This window comes from Pan paniscus, chromosome 8 (assembly GCF_029289425.2).
Source record: "Pan paniscus chromosome 8, NHGRI_mPanPan1-v2.0_pri, whole genome shotgun sequence".
Classification (NCBI taxonomy): Eukaryota; Metazoa; Chordata; class Mammalia; order Primates; family Hominidae; genus Pan; species Pan paniscus.
Window position 1 is genome coordinate 134300880 of NC_073257.2, and position 14491 is coordinate 134315370.

The 14491-nt window shown below is 44.6% G+C and overlaps 1 protein-coding gene and 1 long non-coding RNA gene across 2 annotated transcripts; one reads left to right on the forward strand and one right to left on the reverse strand.

Moving 5' to 3' along the window:
• Nucleotides 1-2619: 2619 nt before the first annotated feature.
• Nucleotides 2620-5503, reverse strand: LOC134731114 (uncharacterized). Its single transcript, XR_010113216.1, has 2 exons — nt 5387-5503; nt 2620-5211 (listed from the first exon to the last, which is right to left on the reverse strand). It is a non-coding gene; the product is annotated as an uncharacterized LOC134731114 (long non-coding RNA).
• Nucleotides 5504-7087: 1584 nt separating this feature from the next.
• Nucleotides 7088-12644, forward strand: ARMS2 (age-related maculopathy susceptibility 2). Its single transcript, XM_003825670.6, has 2 exons — nt 7088-9565; nt 11462-12644. The coding sequence occupies exons 1-2, from the start codon at nt 9269-9271 to the stop codon at nt 11486-11488; spliced, it is 324 nt and encodes a 107-aa protein (XP_003825718.1). The 5' UTR covers nt 7088-9268; the 3' UTR covers nt 11489-12644.
• The last annotated feature ends 1847 nt before the right edge of the window (nt 12645-14491 follow it).

The window sequence follows — 14491 nt, forward strand, 5'->3', positions numbered from 1 at the left end:
CATCCTTCCTAATTCCACATTCAGTGATGGCAGACTTGACACTGGCACAGTGGGAGTATTTACACCATGGAAGTTGGCAAATGCTACAAATTAGGACTTGATTGATTGTTTTCCTGATTGTCTAGAGGAGGGGCTGGCAAATTTTTATGTAAAGGGCCAGACAGCGTTTCAGGCTTTGTAGGCCACACAGTCTCTGTCACAATGACTAATTCTGCTCTTACAGAGCAAAAGCATAGAAAATACCTAAATGCATGAGTGAGCCTGGGTTTTTGTACTAACTTTATTTGTGGATACTGAAGTTTAAATTTCATATAATTTTCATGTGTCATGCAATACTATTCTTTTGATTTTTTTCAGCCATTCAAAAATATAAAAACCATTTTTCTATGGCAGGCTGTAGAAAATCATGGCACACACTGGCTTTAGAGACTATTTATTATGATTTGTGAATCGTATGCTACATATCCCTTATGTCAGTAAAATTTATAATAAACTTTTTTTTTTTTTCCTAGAGAGCTGCCAGCACACCACCACTTCAAGTGTTTTCTGAATTGGGGACATGGGAGGAGGGAGTCCAGCAGTACCCTGGGGAGGAGGCCCTCCCCTCTCCCATGAACCACTGGCACTGGGGGCACTGTGAGCTTGCCCCTAGAGGGTATGCCAACAGCTGACTTGAATCACTGCAAAGGAAGGGCAGAGGATTCCTGCACTTGTGTGATGTGGAATACTCTGGGGACTGTCAGAAATAACCCAGGAAACTGTAAGGTAGGGCCAAGGTCCTGCTGTCATGTAGGAGGGGCCTGTGAGCTGGTGAGATTTCTGTATCTACAGATGAAGGAGTTGGAAAATTCCAGTTACATAATGTTTTTCCCATCTAGGAATATTATGGTATGTCATTCCATTTAGCCAAGTCTTTATTTAAATCCTTCAGTAATTGTATTCATATAACTCCTGTATTTTTCTTGTTTAGTAAATTCCTAGGTAGTTCTGTTTAATTTTTTAAAATGTTAATATTTATTTATATTTTCATTATAATTAATTTTTCTAGTTATATTTTTGGTTCTATATAATTTTTTTCTATTACTTTTTAGCTATTTATTGCTGGCCTATAGGGAAACTAATGCTTGTATAAATTAACTTTTTATACTGGTCACCATATTGAATTATTCATTTTTTTTAGTTGATTCTCTTGTGTTTTCAGTAATACAATGGTATCATCTGCAATAAATGATCCTTTTACCTTCTTCCCAATTTTTGACAAGTTTTAGTATTGGGATGTGCTTGCTTTACAAATGAATTGGGAAGTTTTTCATTTTTTCCCCATGGTCAATATCAGTTGAAAGAATGTAAAATCTGTTTATGTGAAGTTTCAAAGAATTCAACCATGAAACTATTTAGCCTCAAGAATTTTTCCAGAGGTGATTTTTGTTTGTTTGTTTTTACAAATATTTCTTTTTCACCATAGATACTGGCTTACTTAAGACTTTTTCTTTTGTCAAAATTGGTAATTCATGATTTCTGAGAAAATTTCTATTCCATCCCTGTTTCTACTCCTGTCTCTCTCTAATCTATTCTCTAGCCAGTAAGCTGTCACAACATTTAAAATATCAGGTGGTCACTCCCCTGCATGAAAACCTCTGACAGTTTCCACTGATAGGTTATCACTGCTTTATATCTCCTGGTCTGTGAAGGCCTAACATGATCTGGTCCTTACTCACCTCCCACTTCCTACTGCCTTGCTCAGAGTGACAGGAGGGCCCCCAGAGGAGGAGCTAGCAGAGGCATGCTGAGTACTGGATTTCATGCTGATTCTGGAAACAGCTCCCTGCCAGCTTTAAAGGAGGCTTAATTGTTCTGGGAGTTTTGCTGACATAATACAGCTTGGCTCACGGGTGGTTCTTGTCCTTAGGCTTAAAAGTAGAACAGGCATTAATAAATGCCACAAAATGTCTTTGGTTGTGTTCAGCCAGTTCTTTTCCAAGCAGGAAAAAAGCACTTAATTAAATTCAATCAATATTTTTCAAGGGCTTCTTATGGACAAGAAATTTTGCTGGACTCTGGGATATAAGTGAGGCAGACACACACAATGTACCTCTATTGCAAGGCAAAGTAAAAGAGAATGTATTGATACAAGATGCTGGGTTATGCCACAGTAATGAAAATCTCAGAGGCTTATAACCACGCAGGTGTATTGCTCAGTTGTGCTATATGTCCAGATGGATTGGCTATGGCTCTGCTCTTTGTCATTTCACTCTGAGACCCAAGCAAGTTGAAAAACCTCTATCTGGAAAATTTCTGGTGGTCATGGCAGAGAGAAAAGGCATGCTGGCCAACATGCAATCACTAAGACTTTGTTAAGAAGTGACACGTGCCACTAAAGATCACATTTTATTGGCCAGAGAAAATAGCATGATCAAGTTGGACATCAAAGGGGCAGGGAAGAATTAGGTTGAACCATATGAGATTGGCATTTTATGAAGTCAAAAGTGATTGAATATCTCAATTGTATTTGGCTTAACCTAATATAATTCTTCTATAGGGAAGGCAATGATGATTTGAATAGTGTAAGTTACTCCATAGTGGTACCAACAAAATTGCAATAACAAAATCTTATTAAGATTTTCTTTAAATTCAGATGAAAATTTTATTCACTAATTCTGCATTTCACTTGAGATAGCCACAAACAACCAACCCTTCCATCTGCAGAAATGGGTAATAAAAGCACAGGTGTCACATTAACCTTTTTGGCTGAATTTAGGTGCCATTGGTTTTAGATTCCAGCTTTGAGGAGTCTGTCTCAATAAAAATGTGCCGTGTTCTTGATATGTGCCAGGCTCTGTGCAAGGTGCTGGGACAGACAGTGAAATGCACTGACAGACAAGGCCTGTCCTCAGGGGGCTGAGAGTCTAGTTCCTGCCCTGCTATCATGTACAGATAATCAGTAAATAGGTGCTGTGGGGGATGGGAGAGGTTGAGAGAGCTTAGGGTGCATTTCTAATGGAGCTCACATGATTGTCGGCCAAATTCATTTCTGTGAAGCTGCAGAACTCACAGCTGTTTGTTTCTTCAAGGCTAGCAGGAAAATCTCTCCAAGCTCAGGGCAGGCTTGAGCTCTCTTTTAAAGGCCTCACCTGAGTAGGCCAGGCCAACCTAGGCCACTCTCGCTTTTGATGAACTTGAAGGTAAACTGATTAGAGACTTAATCACAAAATCCCTCCATCTTTGGCATATGATGTAACCTGATCACAGAAGAGACATCCATCATATCCACAGGTCTGGCCCCTACTCAAGTGGACTGTGCAGGGCTCGGACACCAAGAGGGGGAATCTGGGACATGACCTTAGAATTCTGCCTGCCTCAGGGTTTCATTTTCAAAATTGTCACGGATCTTGTGGGTGTGTCTTCTTGTTGTTTTAATCCATGTTTACCTGATGTCATTGGTCATTTGCAGATCTTTTGTGAAGTCTTCTGCCCAGAATTTGTTCTTAGTGGATTGCTTGCCTTTTTGTTTTTGAGTCTTCTAACCTGAATATAAATTCTCAGTTGGATACAAGTGTTGTAACTATGTTCTCCCAGTCGATGGTTCCCCTTTTTGTTTTTGATAAACATAAATTCTTCATTTTAATTGTCATGTTTATCAGTCCTTTTTTTTGGTGGTTAGTGGTTTTGTGTCCTGTTTATGAATCTCTTGCTTAGCCCAAGGTCATAAAAATATTCTCCTGCCTGGACCCTTTCTCCTGGACCCTGCATTGCTTTTGTTTTCAAATGTAGGTCTATGATTCACTTTGAGTGAACTTTTATGACTTGCGTGTGTATGGGACCAAAGTTCATTTTGTTCTCTATATGACGAGTCAATTGATATGGTATCATTTACTGAAAAGAGCATCCTCTCCCTATTGATTTGTGACTTTGACTTTGTTAAATCAGGTGACTGGAGGTAGGCTGGAATCTGGTTTGGCTTCTTCTATTGCACGAATCTATTTGTTCATCTGTACGCCAATGCCAGACTGTCCTCACTATTGTCCGACTATGCTGTGATATCTAAACAACCTCTTCAAAGGAATCCTGGGCATTGCCATCTCTGCAGAGAGGCTTCACCCCACCCTCCCAGCCCTAAGCAACTAGGAATTTATTTTCTGTCTCTGTAAAGTTTTCTGTTACACACATTTCTTGTGAATGAAATCATATAGTATGTTGTCTTTTGTACCTGGCTTCTTTCATTTCCAGCATGCTTTCAGGGTTCACCATGTTTGCAAGGCTGTTTCCTTGTGCAGGAAACAGAAGCACTGACCAGGAGGACTGGGGCAGGTGAAATTGGGAAAAAAGAAAGGGAGGGAATAAGCTGTGTCCAGACACTAAAAGGACTTGCAGGATCTTTTAAAAGAGATGTATAGATGTAATAGGGAATTAGAAAGCATGGGAAAGCATCTGCTCTCTAAAATGTCAAAAAACCCACATAGATTTGGAACAAGCTTCTTGTATCATTTGGTGTGAAGCATGTGGTCCTCACTCAGCTATGTGGCTGACCCCCAGAAGGCAGTCACGGATGGAGCTTTTAAAGGAAGGGGAGAGGCCCATATGCTCAGCTCAGAGGCAGGAGAGGATGAGTTTGAAGTGCTTGAGGAACACGGAGTGACCCCAGGAAGGAGCTGGGCCATGTTAGGTGGGGCTGAGAGAGGAGCCCCAGCTTCAAGGAGAGCGTGTCCAGGCAGTAGCTTGAACGGCTACAGATGGAAAAGGATTTGGCTTTCTTTATGTTTTCTTCCTTTGATTTTTAACTGCCCATCCCCCCAGTATTAATGGTTAGTACAGAAAAGAAAAAGGAGAAATTATCACCCATCACCCCTCCACCCAGAATTAACCACAGTTAACACTGGGGCCCAGTTCCTTCCAGGCTGGAATCTCAGAATCGCTTTCTTAATCAGAGGCAACGGTCTGCACAGCTTTATATCCTGCAATTTCTTGCTTAGCGTAAAAGCATTACCCTGCGATCTGATTTCCTTTTGCATCTCAAACCCGGGAAGTTTGGCCATTAGCAAGGATTTCCTGAATTTCCTTGGAATCATCACAGCGGCTGGGCTTGGTCTTCCTGGAGCTTAGGGCTATTTCTCCCTCCCCTCCTTTCAAGCTGCAGGTCTTCGTGAGAAGAAGGCAGATGCAATAGCAAAGACTTAGCTTTCAGGCCTCCTTCCTCAAGGTGGTAATTGTTCCCTTTAAAGGAAGAGAGAATTAACTGAGTGCCAGCGCTGGATTAGGCCTGGGCATCCAGAAACTGCCCACAAGAAGTGGAGGCCAGTGGGAGAGACACAAGTGCTACAAGGCGAGGTGACAGAGCTCTCCGAAGGATGGAGAAGGGGCTGTGGCAGCTGGCCCAGTGGAAAAGTACCTCGACCATGATTCATCAGGGTAATGCTCCGTTGGTGCCAGGCCATCACCCCGTCTGGGAGTGCAGACAGCTGACAGCTGAAAGTCACATCAATGGAATCAATTCTACGGGAAGAAAGTAAACGAAAGTTAAGATAAAAATGCATTACTTCAGTGCTATACCTTCTGCTGCAAGCATCTGTTTAATACAAGCAACATGAGACTAGCGCCTGCTACGTGGCGGGTGCTGTCTGGGCATAGTGGGCAAGGCAGGCTCCTGTGCCAGGCAACTCCCAACCTGACTGAGGAAGACAATGTGGTGGCCCACCTGACACAGACTGGCTGATTAAATAAGGGTTATGAGTTAGACAAATAAAATACCTGGTGCTGCTGAATTTCACATCTCTAAGGACATTACTCTGGCTCTAGACCAACTGGGTGGCTTAAACGTGGATCCAGATAGTGTCAGTACACAGAAATTACCTGTGTGTGGTTCTCAGCCCTGCTGCTCATTGGAGTCCCTGGGAGCTCTTCAAATTAGAGACGCTAGGGATGCTCAGTCCCTGCCCTCTCCCCCTGAGTTTTTAAAAATAGCTTTATTGCGATACAATTCAAATAAAATACAATCTACCCATTTAAAGTATACATTTCAGTGGCTTTTAGTATATTCATGGATATGGACAACCATCAACAGCACAGTCAATTTTTTTTTTTTTTTTGAGATGGAGTCGCCCAGGCTGGAGTGCAGTGGTGTGATTTTGGCTCACTGCAACCTCTGCCTCCCTGGTTCAAGTGATTCTCCTGCCTCAGCCTCTCGAGTAGCTTGGATTACAGGTGTGTGCCACCACGCCTGGCTAATTTTTGTATTTTTGGTAGAGACGGGGTGTCACCATGTTGGCCAGGCTGGTCTCGAACTCCTGACCTCAAGTGATCTGCCTGGTTTGGCCTCCCAAAGTGCTGGGATTACAGGCTTGACCTACCAAGTCCAGCCAACACAGTCAATTTTAAAACATTTTCCTTATCTCAAAAAGAAACCCCATACTCTTCAGCTATTCTTTTTATTTTCTATTAAAAAAATTTTTTTTTCTTTTTTTTTTGTTGAGATGGAATCTGGCTCTGTCACCCAGGCTGGAGTTCAGTGGCGCAATCTCGGCTCACTGCAACCTCCGCCTCCTGGGTTTAAGCGATTCTTTTGCCTCAGCCTCTGGGATTACAGGCACGCGCCACCATGCCCTGCTAATTTTTGTATTTTTAGTAGAGACAGGGTTTCACCATGTTGGCCAGGCTGATCTGGAACTCCTGACCTCAAGTGATCTGCCCGCCTCGGCCTCCCAAAGTGCTGGGATTACAGGTGTGAGCCACCGTGCCTGGCCAACTATTTTAAAAAATTTTAAGAGACTGAGTCTCACTCTGTCACCCAGTCTGGTGCAGTGGCACGATCATGGCTTCAGCCTTAAAGTCCTGGGCTCAAGCAATCCTCCCACCTCAGCCCCCCGAATAGCTGGGAATACAAGTGTGCACAGTCACACTAAACTAAAAAAAAAAAAAAAAACTTATTTTATTTTATTATTTATTTATTTATTTTTTGTAGGGATGGCTTTTTGCTATGTTGCCTAGGCTGGTCTCAAAGTCCTGGCCTCAAGCAATCCTCCTGCTTCATCCTCCCAAAGTGCTGTGATTACAGGCATGAGCCACTGTTCCCAGCCTCTCCCCACTCTTCTAGCCCTAAGCAAGCACAAATCTATTTTCTGTATCTGTAGATTTTCCTGTTATACACATTTCTTATGAATGAAGTCATATAATATGTTGTCTTTTGTATCTGGCTTCTTTCATTTAGCCCCATGCTTTCAGGGTTCACCATGTTGTAGTGGGTATTTTATTCTTTTTTATGGCTGAATAGTATTTCATTTTATGGATATGCCATAATTTATCTGTTATCAGTTGATGGACATTTGGGTTGTTTCTACCTTTGGGCTGTTATGAATAGTGCTATGAACATGTGTGTTCCAGTTTCTGTATGGACACATTTTCCTTTCTCTTGGGTAGCTACCTAGGAATGGTGGAAATGCTGGATCATATATTCACTCTGTTTGAAGAACTGCCAGACTGTTTTCCAAAGCAGCTATACCATTTTACATTCCCACTAGCAGTGCATGAGGATTCTGATTTCGCCACATCCTTGCTGATACTTGTTATCATCTGACTTTTTGATTCTGGCTACCTTAGTGCCTATGAAGTAGTACTCAATGTGGTTTTGATTTGTTGATTTGCTGATGACTAGAGATGCCAAAAGCATCTTCTCGTGTGTTTATTTGTGCTCTTAGAGTTTTTAATTCAGTTGGTCTGGAATAGTTTGTTTTTTCCTTTTATTTTTTATTTTTTTGAGACAGAGTCTTGCTCTGTCACCAGGCTGGAGTGCAGTGGCATGATCTTGGCTCACTGCAACCTCTGACTCCCTGGTTCAGGCTATTCTCCTGCCTCAGCCTCCCAAGTAACTGGGATTACAGGCACGCACCACCATGCCCAGCTAATTTTTGTATTTTTAGTAGAGCCAGGATTCCACCATGTTAGCCATGATGGTCTCGATCTCCTGAGCTCGTGATCTGCCCACCTTGACTTCCCAAAGTGGTGGGATGACAGGCGTGAGCCATGGCGCCCGGCTTTTTTTTTCCTTTTAAAAAAGTGTTTGGCTGGGAGAAGTGGTTCACACCTGTAATCCCAACACTTTGGGAGGCCAAGGCAGGAGGATCACTTGAGCCCAGGACTTCAAGACCTGCCTGGGCAACATAGTAAGACCCCATCTCCAAAAAAAAAAAAAAGTAAATTAGCCAGGCATGGTGCTGCACACCTGTGGTCCCAGCTACTTGGGAGGCTGAGGTGGGAGGATCACCTGAGCCCAGGCGTATGAGGCTGCAGTGAGCCATGATCATGCCACTGGATTCCAGCCTGGGTGACAAAGTGAGACCCTGTCTCAGAAAAAAAAAAAAGGCTGGGGGGCCTGGGCTAGGATTATGCCTGTAATCCTAGCACTTTTGCAGGTAGATTGCTTGAGCTTGGAGTTCGATACCAGCCTGGCAACATGGCAAAACCTGGTCTCTACAAAAAATATAAAAAATAGCTGGGCGTGGTCTGTAGCTGTAGTCCCAGCTACTCAGGTGGCTGAGGTAGGAGGATCACCTTAGCCCGAGGATGTTGAGGCCACAGTAAGCTGTGCTCATACCACTGCACACCAGCCTGGACAACAGAATGAGACCCCATCTCAAAAAAAAAAAAGTTTTTTATTTTGAAATAATTTTAGGTTTAGAGAAAAGTTGAAAAATAGTAAAACAAACAAACAAAAAACCCAAAAAATCCCAAAAAACCCAAAACCCCCAAAACTCTCATTGACCCTTATCTCAGATTTCCCGAATGCTTACCACCCTCGCTACATCATTCTAGTTCTTGGAAACATTTAAAGCATGTGAAACATTTAAAACATTTAAGTTGCAGGCTTTAAGTTGCACGTCCTGTATTTCTAAATATTTCAGTGTGTTTTTCTTAAAAAAAATTTTCTCATACCACAGTAACATGATCAAAATTGGAAAATCAACATTGATTCAATACTATGATCTACAATCAAGGTTTTTTTTTTTTCAAATCCCTGGGTCTCTGCATTTTTTAAAAGCTTCACAGATGATTTCAATGGATACTAGGGACCTCTGTTGCCTCCTCTGGCAGAGCAGGACTGAGGGGTGGACCCTCCCTGAGACCACCCAACAATTCAGGGTGGAGTCATCAGGGCGCCCTGACTCCTGGGGGCATTTTTGTGTGACGGGAAAAGACAATGCTCCTGGCTGAGTGAGATGGCAGCTGGCTTGGCAAGGGGACAGCACCTTTGTCACCACATCATGTCCCTGTACCCTACATGCTGCGCCTACACCCAGGACCGATGGTAACTGAGGCGGAGGGGAAAGGAGGGCCTGAGATGGCAAGTCTGTCCTCCTCGGTGGTTCCTGTGTCCTTCATTTCCACTCTGCGAGAGTCTGGGCTGGACCCTGGAGTTGGTGGAGAAGGAGCCAGTGACAAGCAGAGGAGCAAACTGTCTTTATCACACTCCATGATCCCAGCTGCTAAAATCCACACTGAGCTCTGCTTACCAGCCTTCTTCTCTCCTGCTGGACCCCAGAGGAGGTTTCAGCAGCCTCAGCACCACCTGACACTGGTAAGAAATGCAGATGATCAGGCCTTACCCCAGACCTATTGAATCAGACATTCTGGAGTGGTGCCCTGCAGCTTGCATTTTAACCAGCCTTCAGGTGCTTCTGATGCATGCTCAGGTTTGAGCACCACTGGCCACAGGGAGGCCTAGGCAATTCAGCCTTCCTCTGGTTGAACAGCTGGAGAGTTGGGAATATCAGTAAGTACTTCCAATGCACCTGCTACATGCCAGAAAAAGGAAACAAGAAGACGCAGTAGGTCTGAGAAAGTGATGGGGTGAGCAGAAACCCAAAGCTTATAGAAGGCCATCTGAGTGGCCCCGCAAGCCGGTGAATTGGCTTTAGGGTTTACTGAAGGAGATGGAAACCTCAGCCTGCTTCTCGTCCGGGTTGTTAGAGGAGTCATTTAGAAAGCTGTACCATTCTTTCAATATTCTCACTGCTTTCCAATGCTCATTTTTCCTGCTCATTTATGGATTAAAAAAAATGCCTTGGCTGTATGTGTAAGAAAACAACAATGCAAGTTTGTAGAGAAAGAATCTGGGCCTTACAGGTCACGTTGGTTTAAAATTTAGACATCAAGCAGCTTAGAGACCATGTTGCCAAATAAGCTTAGTAAATGCTTTCTAATGCTTACGGAACTGTGGCGCTTTGTGCTTGCCGTAGTACTATATAATTAGACAAATGAGAGAACTCAAAGGTTGAACCCCTTCCCTCTCTTAATTTTTGTTTTTTATAAGCAGATTTAAAATTCTGGCTCATAATGTCCTTGATTCAATGTTGAACCATTTTGCCTAAATGGCAGCATGTTCTAAATGTGAGTGCGCTCAGCTTTTCAAGCTGCTCCCGAGTGACAGAAATTGACAAGCTGTCATTCAAGACCTTTTGGTGGCTGCCTGGGGCTCTGTTTGAATTGTATCTGTCTGATACTTTACCATGGAGAGTGAAAAATTTGATCACATGCCATGCTTTTAATTTTCTAAAGCAAATATGTTGGAAGGAGCCAATTAATGCAAAGATGGACTGCTGGTCTCATGCAACTGATTTAGGGGAAGGGTTCGCCTAAATTAATAAAAGATCTGAATTGTAGATCTTAACAAATACATAGAATGTAAAGGCTTAAAAGGAAACTGAGCAGCAGCAGGCCTGGGGTTGGCTTTTAAGTATCTTTATTTAACTAATAGACATGAATGTTTTGATTTGATATTAGAAATGCTAGTGCTGGAGTCTCTGAGCCTACTCTGGCTCGAGAGGCTGCCCTATCTAAAAAACAAAAAACAAAAACAAAAAAAAAAAAAAGAAAAGAGAAAAAAGAAAAAAAGAAATGCTGGTATTGTAATTCTAAAGTGCTTCAGAAATTCTCAAAAATAGGCCAGGCATGGTGGCTCATGGCTGTATACCAGCACTTTGGGAGGCCAAGGTGGGCAAATCACTTGTGGTCAGGAGTTCCAGACCAGCCTGGTCAACATGGTGAAACCCCATCTCTACTAAAAATACAGAAATTAGCCAGGCATGGTGGCAGCACCTGTAATCCCAGCTACTTGGGAGGCTGAGGCAGGAGAATCGCTAGAACCTGGGAGGTGGAGGTTGCAGTGAGCCAAGACCGCACCACTGCACTCCAGCCTGGGCAACAGAGTGAGACTCTATCTCAAAAAAAAAAAAAGTTCTCAAAAGTATTTTGAACTTCCTCACCTTTGTCCTATTTTGGAAGGAGGGGGTCTACATTGAAGAGATCATACAGAAATAAATTAATTGTTACAAAAGGAATGGAATGTCTATACTTCTTACCCTATTGAGTTACATTAACTGCATCTTCAACTTAATTTAAAGTGCTCCTCAACCTAAAATATCGTCATGTGTCTATTTAAAAATGCATATTACTAAATCTATTTTTTTTTCAGTCTATCATCCACACTGCAGCAAGGTGATTCTGCCAAAACATATCTCCTTAAAAGCCAACTGGAGCTTCTCATCAGCGTCAATGTGAAGCCAAAAATCCTTAGGAGGACAGAGGGAGTCCCTCACAACCTAGACTGGTCCCCTTCCCTCCAGCTGCCTCAACTGTCCACAGGACTCTCTTCCCACCTGCAGCCACACTGTGCAACCTGGAATTTCCCCACCTGGGCGGACTCATCGCGTCATCACCAACTGGATGCATCTTCTGCTCTGTGCAGCTGGTGAAATCTTTCTCAACCCTTGAGATGCAGCCCAATCTTCTCCTAATATCTGGATTCCTCTCTGTCACTGCATTCCCTCCTGTCATCCTGCCTTTGTTTTCTTGCCCTCCTTTCTCTCTCCTGGGTGATAGGCATTAACTAAAATTAAATAAAAATTCAGATCATCCTTGCACTTGCTGCATTTCAAATGCTTGGCAGTCACATGTAGTTAGTGGCTACCCTCTTGGACAGCACAGATAGAGATTATTTCCATCACTGCAGAAAATTCTAGACTTTGAGCTTCTTGAGGACAGGGGCTTGATCATTCGACACGGCTTTACAGTGTCTAGCAGTGTCTACCCTGTGGCAGGGGCTCAGGAAATTTTTCCTGAACCGAACCTAACTGAACTGATGTGGGTTTGTCATCAGGGTGTACCTGCTGTTAAAGGAGGTTACGACCTCTGATGCTGGGGTGGCCAGAGGGGATGGGAGTGGGTCTGGCACTCTGAGGAAAGGGGGTGAAACCAGCTGAGAAGTCATCTTTTACCTGCTGGCATGGCCCCAGCCAGGGTTCTGTTGCTATGGGAGAATGGGTGAGTAGGGATGGATTACACCACCCTGGATCTAGAGGACAACCTGGCTTGAGGGGTATGGGGGACGCTGGAAGTCAGGGCAAGAAGCTTGGACTTCATTCTACTGGCATGGAGAGCCCCTGGAAACTACTGAGCAGTACAGTGATAGGCTAAGCTTATAGGAGGAGCCAAAATTATTACTATAGCTCCTTAGATCTTAGATCCTGTGACTTAGGAAAGGCAATAGGAGCCCCTGAGCATTCTGGGTCCTTTGTACATTTGGGAGAACAGAGGCCTGGAGTGGGAAATCGTCCTCCTGGGCAGCACAAACATGGCTGCTCCATTCCTATTCAGAAGCCTCGTTTCCTGATTAAGGCTCTGGCAGCTGTGGTGTTTCATTGTTCATTATTCATGAATAGACTTGGCCCTGTTCAAAACTAAAGCTTCAATGCTGCAAATGAGGGCTGCAGAGAGGATGTTGGGGAACTCGTCTGTTTGGCTTCAAAACTGCCCCCTTTTCTCTGGAAAAATCCTCTCTAGAATACCGTGCCAAGGCCTGGTGAGTGAGAAATGAGTTTTCATGATGTATCAAAAGAAAAATGCTTCTTTTAAGAAAACGTCTTTATAAATGGCAGCAGATGGGGAAGAATCTAAAAGAGAGAAAGAGCAACGCTTGCAGGTTGAAAGCATTACCTCCAGATATGGAGACGTTAGGACTAAGGGAAGGTCAGAGATGGCCCCACGAGGCCAGGTTTCAATGGACTTACCATTTCCTTCTTCGTGCATCCACTGAGGGACACACGTAGGCACACGCACCAACAGCCTCCCATGTGGACAGTCCAGGGTGCCCAGAACCCTTCCAGCAAGACTTTGATTTCTGTTTCGAAGGATTTCTTGAGGCCCCTCTGTAGAGCTGCTTGTCTTCTTCATAACCGGTGCCTGGGTCAGAGCAGGTGGGGTGAGCAGCACTCACAGCTGGGAGGTGAGTCTGTGATCTCATTGTGCAGTGGCCCCGCCAGGTTGCTCTTTCTAAAACCTTGGGTATTGCAAATTCTGCTTCTTAGGGACCACTTGGTCCCCCAGTCCTCCCCCTGCTGACTCCCTTCCTGATGAAGCCACCAGCATGGCTCTCAGGGTAGTGCTGTCTTCCTGCTCTAGAACAGCCACGTGGCTCCATGGCTGGCACTTACTGGTCACCGTGGTTACAGACGCCTCTTCTAGGCTGTGAACCATCACAGGAGTGGGTCCACTTCAGCCGACACTTCCTCAGGGGTATTAAGTAGCTGGGGGTCCCCCTGAGTCTCCATCACCCGCTTACCCATTCTCCACCCCCTCCCCCACCACACATACACTCTACTCCCCCAGTGCTGAATAACTTGCCAAAGCGCTGTGCTGGCACTGGGGCATTCAGGGGTAAAGAAGACGGGGCCTCTGCCCTAGGGAGGAGGTGATGAGGGCAGGAATAGCAGCACAGAGGGTGAGAGGCAGAGACAATGGCACTGAGTGGGGGCACGAGGATGCAAGAGGAGCATGCTAGATGGGACGATGGGACCCAGCAGTGACCAAATAGAAGCTTGTGGGTGGCACATCAGTCACTCCAGGGACATATGCGGTCACTGCCATTTTCCTAATGAAACTCCTCCAGTTACTAAACAAAGGCCCAGAGTCACAGACTTAAGGACCAGAAGTGGGATTTGAACCCAAGTCCCCCAGATGACAGGGCTCCCACGTGCTTCTCTAGGTCACATGAGCCCACGCTGGAGAGGAGGAGGGGTGTTTCAAGAAGAGGGGAGATGTGGGCAAAGAAAGGCACAGAGACCGTAAGCAGACAGGTGTGTTCCAGAAAATGCAAGTTATTTGGCACTGGGGGAGCAGAGTGTATATGTGGTGGGGGAGGGGTGGAAACTGGGTGAGAGGGTGGTGGAGACTCAGTGAGATCCCCAGCTACTTAATTCCCCGACAGGGAAAGAGCCTAGAAACTCCCTCCACCTCCCGCAAAGCAGTGGGGAAGTTGCAGCCACACTGTTTTCGGTCCGGTCATTCCCTCTGCAGTCTGGCTGCTCAGGGGGATGGAGGAAGATGGGGCTTGCAGGCAGGCACAGCCGGTTTGGAAGGTGTCCTGGCTCCAGCACTCAACTTGTGGCATGACACTCAGGGGAGTCACCCTTTCTGGCCCTCAGTTTTCTCCTCTGTAAAATAAGGG

Coding starts and splice junctions, on each gene's coding strand:
- ARMS2 (XM_003825670.6), top strand. CDS start 9,269: ATGCTGCGCCTACACCCAGGACCGATGGTAACTGAGGCGGAGGGGAAA. Junction 9,566..11,461: donor CTCAGCACCACCTGACACTG/GTAAGAAATGCA, acceptor TTTTTTTTTCAG/TCTATCATCCACACTGCAGC.